Here is a 17,369-nt window from a genome sequence, read left to right as displayed (position 1 = left end):
CTACCTTTTTAATCTGATTTATACCAAATAAAATCAGATATAAATAATAATTAATCAGTCCTTTTAAGCATATACAAGAGGCATCATGAGAATATATATCAAGTAGTTGGGGCATCAACTCTTGACACCCCACAAAGGGATCTCTAGCCAAAAAGAGATGGGGTGTGGACCCCACTCTCTCTCCTCCATGCCATGGCACATAAGAGGGGGTGGGGTCCTCTAGGATATGGCGCCCAATAATTTTCAAAAAAAAAAGATGTGCCACTCAATCTTTCATCTATTCCACATACACACTTAGAGATAATCAAGAGATAAAGAAGAGATAATGTTAGGATAATTATGTCAACTAATTAACTTAATCAAATCCTCTTGGCTCACAATTAAGAGTCCAATTAAATTCAAATGGATTTGATTAAGTTCAAGACTATGGACTTGATCGAATCAAAATTTCGAGAAGAATTAGGTTTAACCATGTGCTAGCATGATTCTCATAAACCTAATAGGATTTCAATAAACCCTAATTCAATTAATAAATTCGAGATTAAATTTCTTAATGTATGACCCCATAGGTTCTATTCTATCTGGTAGTGAGATATATTGTGATCTCTATCACAATATTATCGAAACTTTTTTGATGGATTAGAATATTTTCAATTATACCCTTCGAGGATCATAGATCATCAAGATAATGCTCGATGAGTCTCACAATCTACTAGTGACATCTAGCAGTATATAATGACAACCCATTAAAATAAAAGTATAAATCTCTAGATGCAGTTATTATATGTTCAGTCCTTCTATCGTGAGTCCTGACTTGACTGAAGTGATGGAAAACTCATCAAACCCCATCATCAGTCATATGTTAGATTGACTCGACTCGAGTTCATTTGTGAATCCCGTGGAAACTCTTTTTTAGTATTCACGCTTGCTTTGGCCAAAGACTTTCTGAACTCAGTCTCACAAATCGCATAGGACTTCTCCTTTTCTATCAAGATCGATAGATCGATCCCTTCTAGGTGCATCCTACTCTAAACAGCGAACCTGAACCTATTAAAGCCAACATACACAACAAGGATCTGAATGGCTAAGGACCAAAAGAATGTGTAGTCAAACCTCGTAGCCTCACTGCGAATAGTCAATGACACCGTAGGTCAAAGGATCACTAACACCACTACAGCATCGAGAAGATCACTGACGAGTGAGTAGAAATCCATGTGGTTCTCATGTTGGTCACGCTTAGTGCAAGTTGTTCCCTAACAACTACCTACACCTTCACCCCAATGTCCCTACACTGCAAACCCGAGACTCATCTGCCCACAAGGGAGGTGAACCGTGCATCGATCTTAAATGGATTGATCACTGTCCTCCATTATGATCTTTTGATCGGGAGCATTTAGAAATTAACCACTAATTAATGTATATCTCAAATTCTTAACTCTTTAAGAATATACAAAAATCATCTTTGTTAATTTCTAGGATAAATCATGGACATATAAACATGATTGGAATGAAAAAACTTTTTATTAATAATAAAAAGATTATAAGTATAGACCCTAGAATTACATAATGTGTCAGCCAACAATTAGCTTCTAGGGCACAAATCCAACACCTTCTTCAGTCAGGAAGGTCTAGCTTCGGATGCTCCCCTCTTCTTGGCAGTATGTTGATAAATATCGGCACCCGATAGTCTTGCCCTCGACTGCATAGCTGCAATCAATACAAAGGCATGGCTATGTTCTTCAATCGGAGGAAGTCTTCCCGATCATCGACCTCCACCCGACTGTTTTCATTGGGGTCGATCCTTGGATCACCCCAGCGCGAAGGGAAGCCTTAAGAAAGATAAAAGACTTAACCTGAAAGTTAAAAATAAAAAGGTGAAGGAGGGTCTTCTAGCGTTGGGACGATCTTCTGACAGAGTTTCTACAGCAGAGATGAAGACAAAATGCAAAATAAAGGTTTGGTCGAAAGCGATCTTATATATATAGGATCCCTCAATGGTCAAAATGAAAGCGATCAAATCAGAGTCTCATCAGATGACGATACGTGGCAACATCCAGATCGATCATAGATTGGACGGTTCGATGCACCTACTTCTGATCATGCCACCTCACCATCATCCGCATGAACAGCTCCGGCCCAATGTCGTTTTGACACGTGGACGAAATCTACTTATCGAAATCGTATCATCCGACGTCGAATCATCTTTCTGAAATGACGTCTGATATGGACATCTGATACAATTGTTCCGTCAATATGATAGTTTAATGATAGTTCTACAGCCATCGAAATAATAAAACAGTCGACTCTCGTACTCTAAAAGACTAGCAGTCAAGTCGGAGCTTGATTCGACACATGATGACTCCCTTCGTCCAATGTGACAGACCACGTGATGATATATACATCGGATCATCTTGGACTTGGGAGTAGGGGGCAACTGTTGGGGCAAATCAACCAACCTCCGACTCCAACTCTGCAATGGCCGATTTTGACTCTACGATGGCCAACTCCGACTCTACGATCGAATACCGACTGAATGTATTTCACCGACTCCGACTCTACATCGGTCGACTGAATATATTGCACCAACTCACAATCGGTTGACTGACTTACAGTCGGCAACTATCGACCAACAACAGATAAACAACAGACGACTCGAGCAACCTCCGATCTATGACTGTTGGTATACCAGAACTACTAACCGATGGTCACTCGGACATTCCACCAACATATCAATACTACTAACATATAGTCAGCCAATCTGCTCAACATACTATAACCGCTATGAACGGTTATCGACTACATGTCACGATATTTAGTGGGGATTAACGATCCATTAACTTCACAATTATGGTCCGATAATTTAGCATCATAAAAAGCGGAACCACGTGCTCGACAGTTACATCAAAATCATTTATAAAAGGAGGGTAAGGGAACAGCATCGATAAAACAGATCTAAGTCAGAGCTCTGCTACTTTCAATATTCTACTGTTCATCAATTTTCTCTCTGACTTAAACATCGGAGAGTCTCCGTTGGACACCACTTCGATCTATGTGGACGCTATTTTACAGATGCTCATCACCGACGACAGGTGACAAGAGAGTTGGCCGCAACACCATCATAACTCACACAAAAATCTGCATGCTCGAGAAAAAACCCCAACTAGAACCTAAGAAAAATTCCTCTAATCTCTGTGCTCTTCTTCTTTAGTTCTCACTCTCCTCCGCCTCTTCTTCTCTCTTCCCCTCGTCAACAGCCTCCCCATTGCCCTCCACCTCCTCGCCATCTTCATCGGCCATCGTGAGGCCCCTTTTCGTACCTTTGCCCTCAACTTTCTCGGCCCTCTACCACAACTCACACAAAAATTGAGAAAAATCCAAACCAAAACCTAAGAAAATCCTACAATTTCTATGCTCTCCTTCACCACATATCTTTGAATGTTTTCATTGATTTTCTTAATATTTTTTTTCACTAAAAAAGGACACATGGTAGACAGTGCCTTGAAAAAAAACAAATATATGGCAAACAGAGATCGATATCTTCATTTTAAAATATATATATAGAGAGAGAAGAAGCTAATCAAGTGAGAGGAATGGCTTAAGATAAGAGATAAGAGGACATAACAATAATCCTTGGATCCACATTAACGGTTCAGATGAGAACGTGATTGTCTAAACTGTCCAAATACTCTTAAAATTTATCCATTCTTTTCTTTTTCTATTTTCTTTAACATACATGTACAAGCATATATGATGCTTATCGGAACAGTTGATATAGATCTAAAGATTATTATTATATCTGCTCATCTCTCACAATAAACTACTCCTCTCTTTTGATATGTCATCTCTCTCTCTCTCTCTCTCTCTCTCTATATATATATATATATATATATATATATATATATATATATATATATATATATATATATATATATATACACGCGCGCGCGCGCGCCGGATAGTCAAATTGCCCCGTCAAGAAACTACATCGAGGCTAGTTCTTTGATAAAATCAGGTGAGTCGATCATAAACGGGCCTTCTTTGGCCCCGGGTCACACGGCTCTGCCACCTTGCGACCGTGGCCGTGTCTTCGGTCCAACGTCAAGTTCCATTTGTGCCAAACATTTCCATACGATGACATCACCTGCCAGGGCTTCCGAGGACACTAATTTTGTCGTGCTCGGATTTTGAAGTCCAATGTCGCCAATCGTGACTCGGGAACGGAAGCAGGCCGTGAATGGCGGAAGATTAGATGAGTCCCGAGCATATCTACTGGTACGTGTCTAAAAGAAGACTTCGAGCATTCTTCCAAATGATTGGATTTGAATTTGACGTAGAGATCTATACTTACCCCTACAAGTATCTTTTCAAGATTGCATCCAACAGCAACAATAGTGACTAATATCTTCTTATAAGTGATGTGGCAAGAGGCCCCGCGAAAAAAATAGTACTTGTGTCAACTAGAATCAGGGAGGCCTTGACCTTAGGATACATCATCATGAATGTATTTAATTAATATATATATTTATATATAGAGCGAAAGTCATCAGAAAAATCGCTCGGAAAATGTCACTTGGGTATTTTCCACCAATCTTTTTGTTTCATTTAATAGCACACTTCATTGAGCAACAATGATAATAGACCAAAATGGATGAGTGACCTTTTTTTGAGTCCCTCGTGCATATATAGAGCAGGCGGCATCTCAACCTCCATAAATATAGAATTTGGCATTCCGCCAAGTATGGCATCATTTCATCTCTTATTATATTTAATGGGAACTTGTATCATCTGTGATCAATAGTCTCACATGATAACAATTAAAAAAAATAAGGATTAAAAATGAATAGTTAGAGAGTCTTAAAGGAAAATAAAGAGTTTCAAGAAAAAGAAACGTCCAGAACTTATAAAAATTCCAAAAAACAAAAAACAAATCTAATTTAGATAATTTTTCACCGGCGCCGTGCATTGTAAATGTTGATTTGTTTGATGGAAGTTTATTGGACACTTAAGTGGCTGGGATTCTCTCATAATACCATTAATCAGTTTCCTGGCAAATGAATGGTTGGGCTCTAAAGATCCTCAGCCAGCAATTGGCTGCTCCCATATTCAAACTTTAGTTCTAACAAATAAATAAATAAATAAAACTTGAATGCCATCAGAAAAAACAATATTCAAACTTGATAGACTCGGTTTGTCAAGATTCAGTGGTCAATTTCTATGCGGCAACAACTCGCAATAATTTGCCATTGATTAAGAATTCCTGATAGAGATTCTAAATATAAATAAGAAACCAATTAGTCCTTTAAGAGATTGACCTGATTTTCCCTAATAGAGCAATCTACTGGATTTGGATATAAGCTTAAGCATGATTCATGAAAGAGCAAATTCCTATAGGGATGCGGTAAAATATGGTTCTTGGAGAGTCAATGGTATTCTTGGGCTTGACCACTTGAGTGGTAATATGTGGTGGTCAACGTGGCTTTTCAAGAGTAGACTCTTGGATTCAGAACCGAAACTAAATCATCGAATATCACTATATTCATATTCATATTTATTTTGTCTTGTGAATACAAATATTAATATAATATTATTTGGATGTAAAAATTCATATCCATATCTATTATAAACAGATATAGATATCATTCAGATGCTAAAAGTATGGATATAATTATAGATATTGTTTAAATAATTAAACTTTATGGTCATATAATCAAAGATATTATTAGATAAATGATAAATTAAATTAATAACATATTTATATAGTTATATATATTTTTTAAATTAATAAATGCCATATAAAATTATATAGGATTAGATGTATACTCGGATATGGGAATACAGATTGGATAGTTATCTATTCATATCTATATCCATTTTTTTAACAGATATGGATGGAGATATAGATATTAGTCGAATTCTCAAATTTCTATCCATATCCAGATTTTTTTTAACAGATATAGATATTAGTCGAATTCTCAAATTTTTGTTCATATCCAGATTGATTCGGATATAAAGATAGATTTGAATAAATAATATTCATCTCATTTTTATCTCTATTTATATTGAAGTAGCGTGTGGTACATTAAAAAAAAAAAAGGTAATTGAGTACAAAACTTCAAGGGGTAGTTAAAATCGGCTTGCGTGAAGAGTGAGAATGTTAAGAACCAGATGCAAGGTTTAGCTCCACACAGAATAATTAATAAAGATAGATGGATTGATATAAAAAATTGGTCCAAAACTCAGAATAATTAATTGATGATAGATGGATTGATATAAATAATCGATCCAAACCACAATGGCTTAAATTGAATTGGGTTCTAACGTTGATATATATCAGGTCCTTTTCTTAGTTGGAATCTAAACTGCCCATTTTTCTCCAACATACTCTATGAACCCTAACAAACAGAGTCTTAAATTTTTAAGCCACTTATGATTTTTTTTTTGGATAAAATCGGATATATTAAACCAATCTAAAAAAAATACATACGTGAGAAAATAAAATACACAAAAAAATATATCTAAAAGAAGTTCCAAAGCAGCAGTCTAGAATGTTATTATTATATTTAATGGAAACTTGTAGCATCCGTGTTCGATGGTCTCACATGATAACTACAAGAAAAAAAAAAACATTAAAAATGAATAGTTGGAGAGTATGTCAAGAAAATGAAAAGTCTAGACTTGTTAAAATTTCAAAAAAAAAAAAAACAAATCTAATTTAGATAAAATTTTCATTGGAACCATGCATGTTAATGCTGATTTGTTTGATGAAATTAAGCTCGTTGGACACTTACGTGACTAACTTTCTATCAGAATACCATTAATCAGTTTCCTGGCAAATGAATGGTTGGGCGCAAAAGATCCTCAGCAGAGCAATTGGCTTCTCCCAATATTCAAACTTGAAGCATACATTTGTTTTGCCAGTTTTCAGTGTCCAAGTTCTACGCGGCAAGGACTCCCATCAATTTGACATTGATTAAGAATACTTGATAGAGATTCTAAAATAAATAAGAAACCAATTAGTCCTCCAAGGAGTCCTTTTCTTAAATAATACAAAAAAAAAATTATTTACTTAAATAATATAAATTCTAACTTATTTATCAAAGTAATGCAAAAGGGATAAAATACCATTTTGAATGGCGTTTTCTCCGTGCCACGTCATCCATATTTTCCACGCAGGCATCGTCCAAAAAAAAAATTTTAAAAACACCATTTTGAATGGTGTTTTTAAAAATGCTATTTAAAATGATGTTTTTAAAAATACCATTTTGAATGGCGTTTTTAAAAACGCCATTCAAAATGACGTTTCCTAATTTTTCCCCCAAAGAAAAAAGAAAAAAAATCAGAAAAGAATGGAAAAAAAATAAAATTTTAAATTTTAAATTTATAAATAAATAAAAATTTTAATTTTGAATGAAATTTAAAATATAAAAATTTAAATTTTTAATTCAAATAAGAAAGATAATTTTAGATGATTTTTTTATTTTCAAATTAATTTTTTAAAAAAATATCTAAACAAAAATCTTAAAAATTTTAAAAAATAAAAATATCATAGAAAAAGAAAAAAAGAAAAAGAAATGTCAAAGAAATAAAAATTATAAATTTGAATTTAAAAAAATAAAAATTTTAAATTTAATTCAAAAACATCATTTCAAATTCTTTCCAAAAATGTTCAAAAAAAATAAAAAGTACCATTAAAAAATAAAAAATTTAAAAAAATCAAAAAAAAAGAATTATAATTTAAAATTTAAAAGAAATAAAATTTCTAAAATTAATTAAAATAAAAACTATCATTTCAAATCACTTTCCCAATTTCAAATTAATTTATTTAAAAAATATTTCAAACAAATAAAAAAATAGCCTAAAAAAATTTTATAAAAATAGAAAAATATGAAAAAAATAAAAAAAATTATATAATTATAAGTTTGAATTAAAAAAAATTAAAATTTTAATTTAAATTAAATTTTGAAAAAAAAATAAATGCCATAAAAAAGTGAAAAAAAGAGAAAAAAAATGTGAAAAAAAAGAAATTTGTAAATTAAAATTTTAAAAAAATAATAATTTTAAGTTTAATTCAAATAAAAAATATCATTTGAAATTACGTTGTCCATTGCAAATTATTTTTTAAAAAAATTATCTGAAGAAAAGAAAAAAATGTTGTAAAAAAGTAAAAAATACCATAAAAAAGAAAAAAAGGAAAAAAAATAGAATTAAAAAAAAGGAATTGTAATTCTAATTGAAAAATAAAATTTATAATTTTAATTTTTAAGAAATAAAAATTCTAATTATAATTGAAATAAAAAATATCATTTTAAATAACTAAAAAAAATGGAAAAGAATGGGAAAAAATAAAATATATAATTTTGAATTTAGAAATAAATATAAATTTTAATTTTGAATAAAATTTAAAATATAAAAATGATAATTTTTAATTAAAATAAAAAAGATAATTTTAAATTATTTTTTTCTTTTCAAATTAATTTTTTTAAAAAATATCTAAAAAAATCTTAAAAATTTAAAAAATTAAAAATATCATAGAAAAAGAAAAAAAGAGAAAGAAATAAAAATTATAAATTTAAATTTAAAAAAATAAAAATTTTAATTAAAAATTATTGCTCCTTGAATTGATTTTGATGATTACAAAGCATTTGAGGGGATTACTAATGATTTTGGCTTGGAAAAAGATTTATTATATTTCAGGGATAAAATCATAATTTTATCAGACCTCATTAAAGGAGCTACATCTGTACTTTTATGTAATTAACTCCTATACTCTATTTTTGAGTTGTTTATTTTGTTTTGGAAGGAATCCAAAACGTGAAAAAGTTGATCTGAACTTTGAATCGGATTGTATTGGGTTGGCTTGTACTCGGAAAATAAGTATTTTAGCTTGAGATAGCTAGAGTCGGAGGTTCCGACGTTGTATTCGGGTTGAATACAGTCTAGTGGATTTAAATTTTCAAGTAGGAGCTTGGGGAGTGGATATAGGCGTAAGGTTGGCACCGAACCACTATAAATCTTCTTATTTGTGTTGTGCTTACTTGCTCTCTTTTTAAATTTCTTTATCCTCTTGCATTCTTGCATCCAACTTCTACACCTTGCATAAATTATACTCTCCATACTTATCTTGCTCATTGTTAAATAATCTTCATAGTTGTAAGTTAAGTTTAAATTTTTTTTAAAAAATCTAATTCACCCCCCCTCTTGGGTTACATTGCTGGACAACAAAAATTATAAATTAAAAATTTAAAAAAAAAAACCCCGACATACATGATATACCCAATGTAAAATATAATTAAATATTAAAAATAAAATTTTTTAATTCACATACCTATAATAATACAAGATAACCACCAATCTCGTTCTGATCAGCATAAGAACCCTGACACATAGCTATGAAGTTGCCCAGCATAAGAACCCCGACACATGCTGTCGGGGTTCTTATTTTTTTTAAAATTTTAATTTATAATTTTTGTTGCCCAGTAATGCAACCCAAGAGGGGGGTGAATTAGATTTTTTTAAAAAAATTTAAACTTAACTTACAACTATAAAGATTATTTAACAATGAGCAAGATAAGTATGAAGAGTGTAATTTATGCAAGGTGTAGAAGTTAGATGCAAGAATGCAAGAGGATAAAGAAATTTAAAAGGAGAGCAAGTAAGTACAACACAAACAAGAAGATTTATAGTGGTTCGATGCCAACCTTGCACCTACATCTACTCCCCAAGCTCCTACTTGGAAATTTAAATTCACTAGACTGTATTCAACCCGAATACAACGTCGGAATCTCCGACTCTAGCTATCCCAAGCTAAAACACTTATTTCCTGGGTACAAGCCATTCCAATACAATTCGATTCAAGGTTCAGATCAACCTTTCCACGTTTTGGATTTCTTCCAAAACAAAATAAACAACTCAAAAATAAAATATAGGAGTTAATCACATAAAAGTATAGATATAGCTCCTTTAATGAGGTCTGATAAAATTATGATTTTGCCTCTGAAATACAATAAATCTTTTTTCAAATCAAAATCATTAGTAATCCCCTCAAATGCTTTGTAATCATCAAAATCAATTCAAGGAGCAATAATTTTTAATTAAAATTTTTATTTTTTAAATTTAAATTTATAATTTTTATTTTTTTTCTTTTTTTTCTATGATATTTTTAATTTTTTTTAATTTTTTAATTTTTTTAGATATTTTTTAAAAAAAATTAATTTGAAAAGAAAAAATAATTTAAAATTATATTTTTTATTTTAATTAAAAATTATCATTTTTATATTTTAAATTTCATTCAAAATTAAAATTTGTATTTATTTCTAAATTCAAAATTATATATTTTATTTTTTTCCCATTCTTTTCCATTTTTTTAGTTATTTAAAATGAAATTTTTTATTTCAATTATAATTAAAATTTTTATTTCTTAAAATTTAAAATTATAAATTTTATTTTTCAATTAGAATTACAATTCCTATTTTTTTTCAATTCCTATTTTTTTCTTTTTTTTCTTTTTTATGATATTTTTTATTTTTTTACAATATTTTTTTTCTTTTCTTCAGATAATTTTTTTAAAAAATAATTTGCAATGGACAACGTAATTTCAAATGATATTTTTTATTTAAATTAAAGTTAAAATTCTTATTTTTCTAAATTTTAATTTATAAATTTCTTTTTTTTCATATTTTTTTCCTCTTTTTTCACTTTTTTATGGCATTTATTTTTTTTTGAAAATTTAATTTAAATTAAAATTTTAATTTTTTTTAATTCAAACTTATAATTATATAATTTTTCTATTATTTTCATATTTTTCTGTTTTTATGAATTTTTTTTAGGCTATATTTTTATTTGTTTGGAATATTTTTTAAATAAATTAATTTGAAATTGGAAAAGTGATTTGAAATGATATTTTTTATTTTAATTAATTTTAAAAATTTTATTTATTTTAAATTTCAAATTAAAATTCTTATTTTTTTTTAATTTTTTTAAATTTTTAATTTTTTAATGGTACTTTTTATTTTTTTATTTTTTTGAACATTTTTGGAAAGAATTTGAAATGATGTTTTTCAATTAAATTTAAAATTTTTATTTTTTAAATTCAAATTTATAATTTTTATTTCTTTCACATTTCTTTCTCTTTTTTTCTTTTTCTATGATATTTTTATTTTTTTAAATTTTTAAGATCTTTGTTTAGATATTTTTTTAAAAAAATTAATTTGAAAATAAAAAAATCATCTAAAATTATCTTTTTTATTTGAATTAAAAATTTAAATTTTTTATATTTTAAATTTCATTCAAAATTAAAATTTTTATTTATTTATAAACTTAAAATTTTAAATTTTATTTTTTTTCCATTCTTTTCTATTTTTTTTAGAGAAAAATTAGAAAACGTCATTTTGAATGGTATTTTTAAAAACGTTATTTAAAATGGTATTTTCTATTTTTTTTTTTTTTGGACGACATCTGCGTGGAAAATATGAGTAATGTGGCTGGGAGAAAACGTCATTCAAAATGACGTTTTATCTCTTTTGCATTACTTTGATGAATAAATTAGAATTTATATTATTTAAATAAATATTTTTTTTTATATTATTTAGAAAAAAAGACTCGGCCTCCAAGAGATTGACTTGGTTTTCCAACGGCGGCATTTTTGACCCAAAACCAAAAGGTGTCGAGGCCACCGGAGGCTAATTTCTTGAACCCGGAAAGCGAAACATAAAGAGGCTTCTTATGCTCCGTGTATTGCGGGTCTGGTGTCGTTGCTAGGTCCTGTCCTTGTCTTATGTGCTAATTTTTCTTTTTCTTTTTTCTTTTTTCTTTTTTTTTTTTTTGTTGTCGTCGTCTAGAGTAGCATAATGGAAGCCGTTACTTTGGACATAAAATGAGAACGTACTCTGCTGTGTTGCAGAGTGTTTGGTATTACCTGCACGAATTGGTGCAGAGGGAATCTGAGGTTTTGTTAAAGCTTGAAGAACTAAAATAAAAGCCTCGCTTTATACTGTGCAGTTGGCACTATATAAGTTACAAAGAGAAAGAAGAAAAAAAAAGAAAAAAAAAAAAGGAAGAGTGGGGGCCATATCCAACGAGATCTAGAGGATAGGTCGTCTTTATTTTATTTTTTTCTTTTACTTTTTTTTAGTTTTAGATAAACATACACAACTTAAGACTCAAATCCATGGGACCATGACCCACCTATAGTTATAGAGTTACCAAATAGCTTGTATGTTACCTTTTGTAAAGAATTTTTAAATCAAATGGAACATCAGATAACGTGGGAAATGGATCAGGACCCCCTCTAATTCATGGTTGAATTTGAAAAGTTTGGTTTTGGTTTTTGTTCACATATTACGTGGCAGTCCAATGTTGAATGGGTTCATTACTGTGTCACCTTGTTCCGTGTTGCTTAATCATAGGCCATCCTGGAGGAGTCTCATCCTTAGTTTAAGGGAAATGGAAATGAAAATGCTCTAATCTCTCAAAACTCAACCTTGACTACTCTCTAACATTCAAATCTCATTCAGTCATGTTTACTCAACAAATTAATGTTTCACAAATAGCCCCTTATTTAATTGATTTTTTCAAAAACACTTCTTTGTTTAATTAGTTTTCTGATTCTAATCATGAACTGAAGTGTCGGGGAACATAATTATTGCGATACCTATTCCAATTTATTCTGATTTTCATTCAAGCCATGCACCCAAGATCTCTATAATAAAATTGTAAATTGAGGCTTATACTGATTCAAGAAAAAAGAAAAAAGAGAGGATCACATAAAAGTAGCTTAGTTTCAAATTCATGGGTTTAGGATGCCTTGTCATTGGTTATCTAAAATCAGACATCTAAATTATAAAAAAACAAGTAAAGAAGGTGGCCTCTACTTAATTGACAAAATGGAGTCAAAGGAAAGGAAAAGGAAAAAAATGAAGAAAGGACACAAGCTGGTTATAGACCAACGAGCTTTTTAGATAGAGAAAGGAGAACTGTACCAAAAAAATAAAAAATAAAATAGAGAGAAAGGAGAAAGTAGGGCTTAAGAGAAGGGAGAGAGCCAGTGAAGTAATGCCGAGAGGCTTTCTTCTTTCTATATGAGGTTGCCAGATACGTGCATGATTTGCAGCTTTGTGCAAATTCTATTCATTCTTTCCAAATAACCTCAAGTATTAGAGTTCCCAAATTGATTCTATGTAGCCCCTTAAAAAAAGTTACTTGAGCCGATATGAGAAAGGTTTTGATAGTGAGGACACATTTTTTCCTTACAAACTTCAGGAGCCTCGATCACCGCATCCTTCGCCACCATTTTACTAGAGCAATTTCAAGGTCATATGGGCATCACAAGGGGCAAGAATATGTTCTAAGCGCCACAAAACAAATTTTCTAGATATTGGAAAAGACCTAAGTTCACATACTTAGTATGGACATCTACATATTAGTATATCTTGTTAAGAATTATGAATGATGTTTAGTCCTACATAGAATAATGAATGGAAAGTAAATGGATTGATATAGCTAATTAGATCTGAATTTAACAACTTAAGCTCTTATGTTGGGTTCTGACTTGTATACAATCCATTTTCCTGGTTGGACTCAAACTCTCCTTCCCCCAACAGAGAGGATAAAAAATGATGGCTAATGATCCTGGACAACTTTTGACGTTTTGAAGGTACCAAAATTAATAGATCTGATGAAGGATGACAACATGTGAGTTGGTAGAGCTCAATCATGGTGTACTAAGTGGTTATGATAAATGGACTTAATGGAGCAAAGTGCTGGGTTTGGAGAAGATGTAGGCTTGAGTATGGTCTTGAAGTGAAATATGGGTCTTGGAGAGTTGATGATTATTGGGCTTGAGTGATAATATATGGTTGTAAGATTTGGCTTTTGAAAAATGAGATCTTGGATTGGGGTAGCATCATATGGTCCATTAAAAGGAGTAATTTGGCACAGAACTTCAAGGAACGGTAAAAATTAGCATGCTTGTGGAGAGTGAGAATGTTAAGTGTTGTAGCCAAAAGCTCATGACTCGGCATGTAAGATATATCCGTTTTGATCCATGAACTTCACGATTTTATCCTTCTAGATTTCAATTCAAAAGACGTTTCATGTGGAAAAGATGATTCTTTACTATATAAACTAGAGTCCTTCTTGATTTACCATCCATGTGGGACTGATGATACTTTTTCTTCTATATTGTAACATAAAGAATCATGTGTGACATTTAGTTCCATATTGAATAATTAAATGAGATAGATGAATTGATATAAATAATTGATCCAAAACTTAATGGCATAAGTTTTAAGCTGAATTGGGTCGTAACATGAATATAAGACCCTTTTCTTGGTCGGACTTAAATACTTCAGTGAACCCTAACATATTCTACCAACCCTTCTCCGATGTTTTTCTGCTTTCATTTGTTTCATTGATTGAACAAGGAATCTCACTTAAGAAAAACTTTTATGACGTTATCTAAATGAAACAAGATAGATAAATTCAGGAGTATAATATTTAGTTTCACGGTAAACATAATAACCAGAATACGAAGAGGCTAACGAGCCATATACCCAAAACAGACAACTTACATAAACCCACATAAACCCTTAGCTTTGACCTTTCATCACTACCACACGACTAATCAAAAGATCTAAATTCTTACCCCCAAAAAAAAAAAAATCTAAATAAAAGTATTTAAAATTATAGAAAAACCATCGAAATGCTGCATACACGTAAACGTGTCTCACATTCTTGTGTGGCCCTATCATAAGACCTCAAGATGGTGTTGAAAGTATGACGTAGCAAGGCCAACATAATTACAGTCTTCATCTCGTAAAGGTTAAATGCTATAATTTAACCTCGACTCGAGTCAATTCCGCAGCAAGTCCAAGTCTACTCGGCTTTGTGTGCCGTTCCCACAGAAGGAAGCGTTTCACCCGGCGAGCCGTGTCAAAGACTCAAAAAAGGGCCTCGCCAAACTCTTCTCGCGGAAACGAACGAGAAGCAACTTCGAAGAATATTCTATTCGTCTCAAAAATGGCTGCTTCGGTCATAGCAGCCCCTTGGAACTTTGACTTCTTCCCCCACGACCCCACGAGCGCTACTCCTGTCACTCTCCCTCACCTCACCTTCCTCCCCGGTGCTCCCCTCCCCAATCCCTCCTAATCCCTTAAAACCCTCCTTTACCTCCGGCCTCCCCTCTATATTAAAACTCCCCTCCAACCAAACCCTTGCTCCCTCTCGCCTTTATTACTTCTCTTGCTAAACATCCTATTCTTGTCACCGATGTCGCAGCCGGGGCAGCCTTCGATGCGCAGCGACGGCAACGGCGCCGCCGGCGTGACGGTAAGCAGCGAGATCTTGGTAGCAGCAATCATCTTCCTCTTCATGGTCGTCGTCTTCGTCATCTTTCTCTATCTGTACGCCAAGCGCTACTGGGGCGCCAACCCTGCCCTCCGCCGCTCCCGCGCCCACTTCGTCTTCGCCGCAGCCGATGCCGTCCCCGTGCCGCACCGCGGCCTCGATCCCCAAGTGCTGAAAGCTCTCCCCGTCACCGTCTACCGGCCGGCGGACTTCAAGGAGGGCCTCGAGTGCGCCGTCTGCCTCTCCGAGCTCGCCGACGGCGAGGCGGCCCGGCTTCTGCCCAAGTGCAACCATGGATTTCATCTTGAGTGTATCGATATGTGGTTCCATTCTCACTCGACCTGCCCGCTCTGCCGGTGCCCCGTAGGCCCGGAGCCGGCGGGGAATTCGGATTCCGATGTGGAATTGGACGGAATTCCGTCTCTCAGCACTGCTTCGGCCGATGCCCATTCGCCGGAATCCCCGGTGTTCCCGACGAATGTTTTGTTCTGGGGAACACAGGACAGGGTTAATACTGGCGGGGCGGGGGCGGCGGCGGCGGCGGCGGTGGCCGCAGATGGTTCGCAAGAAGGGGCTTCGAGTTCTTCGGGGTCGAGGAAACCGGAGGGCATGCTGGTGATCGAGATTCCGAGGCGGGTGATGGAGGGATTCCCTTCGCCCATTTCACCACTCCCGTCGAGTAGTTTCCCGATGGAGGAGATGAAATCACCGGCGTCGGCAAGGTTGAGATCACTGAGGAGGCTGCTGAGCCAGGGGAAGCGGGTGGTTGGTTCTTCTTGTAGTCCCAAGGGAGGTGATATCGAGCAGGGATTGGTAGGATGTGGAGGAGCATCAGGAGAAGGGCGTGCTCGGACTCCAAAAACTCCAATGAATTCATGAGCTGTGTGATGGAGGATTGGTGTGGAAAAATTAAGAATTCAAGCAGATAGTTGATGTCCTTCGGAATGGAGTTTCAGTTGAAATGTTCAGGTTGAGTCTATATTGATGCTAGTTTCAGCTTCCGAGATGTATTTGGTCGCTTGCCAATCATCGGAAGGTGTTTAGTTCTCAATTTTTTGATCCATATGAAGACCAACCAGCTGCAGCTGGGTCGGAGATGAACTTGTACAGATAGATTCTTTGTTTGTTCTATTGAGGAAATGGGAAGTCTTTCATTGTTCTTTAAAGTAGGTCCATTGTTGACCATGTTCCGAAGTTGATCCTGGTATGTTGATCCGAAAAAAAAAAAAATTTGTTGTATAGGTCTGTTTTCAGAGAATAGAGAATGGATGTCCTTTGTGAACGTGTTTTGCTATTGTTTTTGATTCATTGAGTTAATTGAGTTATACTGTTGTGAAATCTTGCTTTATTCCTGTTATACTGTGCAGCAAGATACTAGGATGTAATGTTATTATTCAAATTTTATCATCACAAAGTTTAATATCTCATGCATGAGTATGAAATAACAGATTTCTGAAAGGGAAAACAAATTCTTTGCGATGGGCTGAGAGTTGTTCTTTGTTGATTTTTGGTCTATGTTAGCATGTTAATATTTGATACTCTATTTTGTCCTTCTTCTCTGAGCTTTAGGTTTTTGACATGCTTTTGTGAAATTGCCACCTAACAACTGTCTACATGTGAAAAATGCTTCCACAAGGAAAGTTCCTAGGTTTAATTTGTCATGAATGTCAAACAAATGGTCAGCCAAACAAATATAAGATATTGATATTTTTATGTAAGTCCAAGAAAATCGCTCAACTTGATAAGGATATCAATTAAGAAAAACATTATTTTGTATCTTGACTTGACTTTTGTACTTGTAACTTCTGAGAACTTTTACCACCCTGTTCTAAAGTAATCTGAGTAAATTTGAGCAAAAAGTAGATGTTGATAGAAAATTTCTGCTGCTTCTCACCATCACAATGTTTTAATTCAGATGTTGCTACATGTGCTTTGTCTATTCTTCATTTTTTTCAAACCATAATATATGGTTTTCTATTACAACAGGGAGTCTTCTAAAAATAGATAGCACCATATGTATTAAGATA

At 33.1% G+C, this 17,369-nt stretch overlaps 1 protein-coding gene across 1 annotated transcript; it reads left to right on the top strand.

Moving 5' to 3' along the window:
• The first annotated feature begins 15,131 nt into the window (after nucleotides 1-15,131).
• LOC105041968 (RING-H2 finger protein ATL3) lies at nucleotides 15,132-16,650 on the top strand. Its single transcript, XM_010919050.4, has one exon. It carries the CDS (start codon nucleotides 15,265-15,267, stop codon nucleotides 16,219-16,221), a length of 957 nt encoding a protein of 318 aa, XP_010917352.1. The 5' UTR covers nucleotides 15,132-15,264; the 3' UTR covers nucleotides 16,222-16,650.
• Nucleotides 16,651-17,369: the final 719 nt, after the last annotated feature.

This window comes from Elaeis guineensis, chromosome 3 (genome assembly GCF_000442705.2).
Source record: "Elaeis guineensis isolate ETL-2024a chromosome 3, EG11, whole genome shotgun sequence".
Lineage (NCBI taxonomy): Eukaryota > Viridiplantae > Streptophyta > Magnoliopsida > Arecales > Arecaceae > Elaeis > Elaeis guineensis.
This window is presented reverse-complemented; position numbering and strand designations above follow the sequence as displayed.

What these genes read in the sequence shown, in the direction of transcription:
- LOC105041968 (XM_010919050.4), top strand. Translation starts at nt 15,265, where the DNA reads ATGTCGCAGCCGGGGCAGCCTTCGATGCGCAGCGACGGCAACGGCGCC.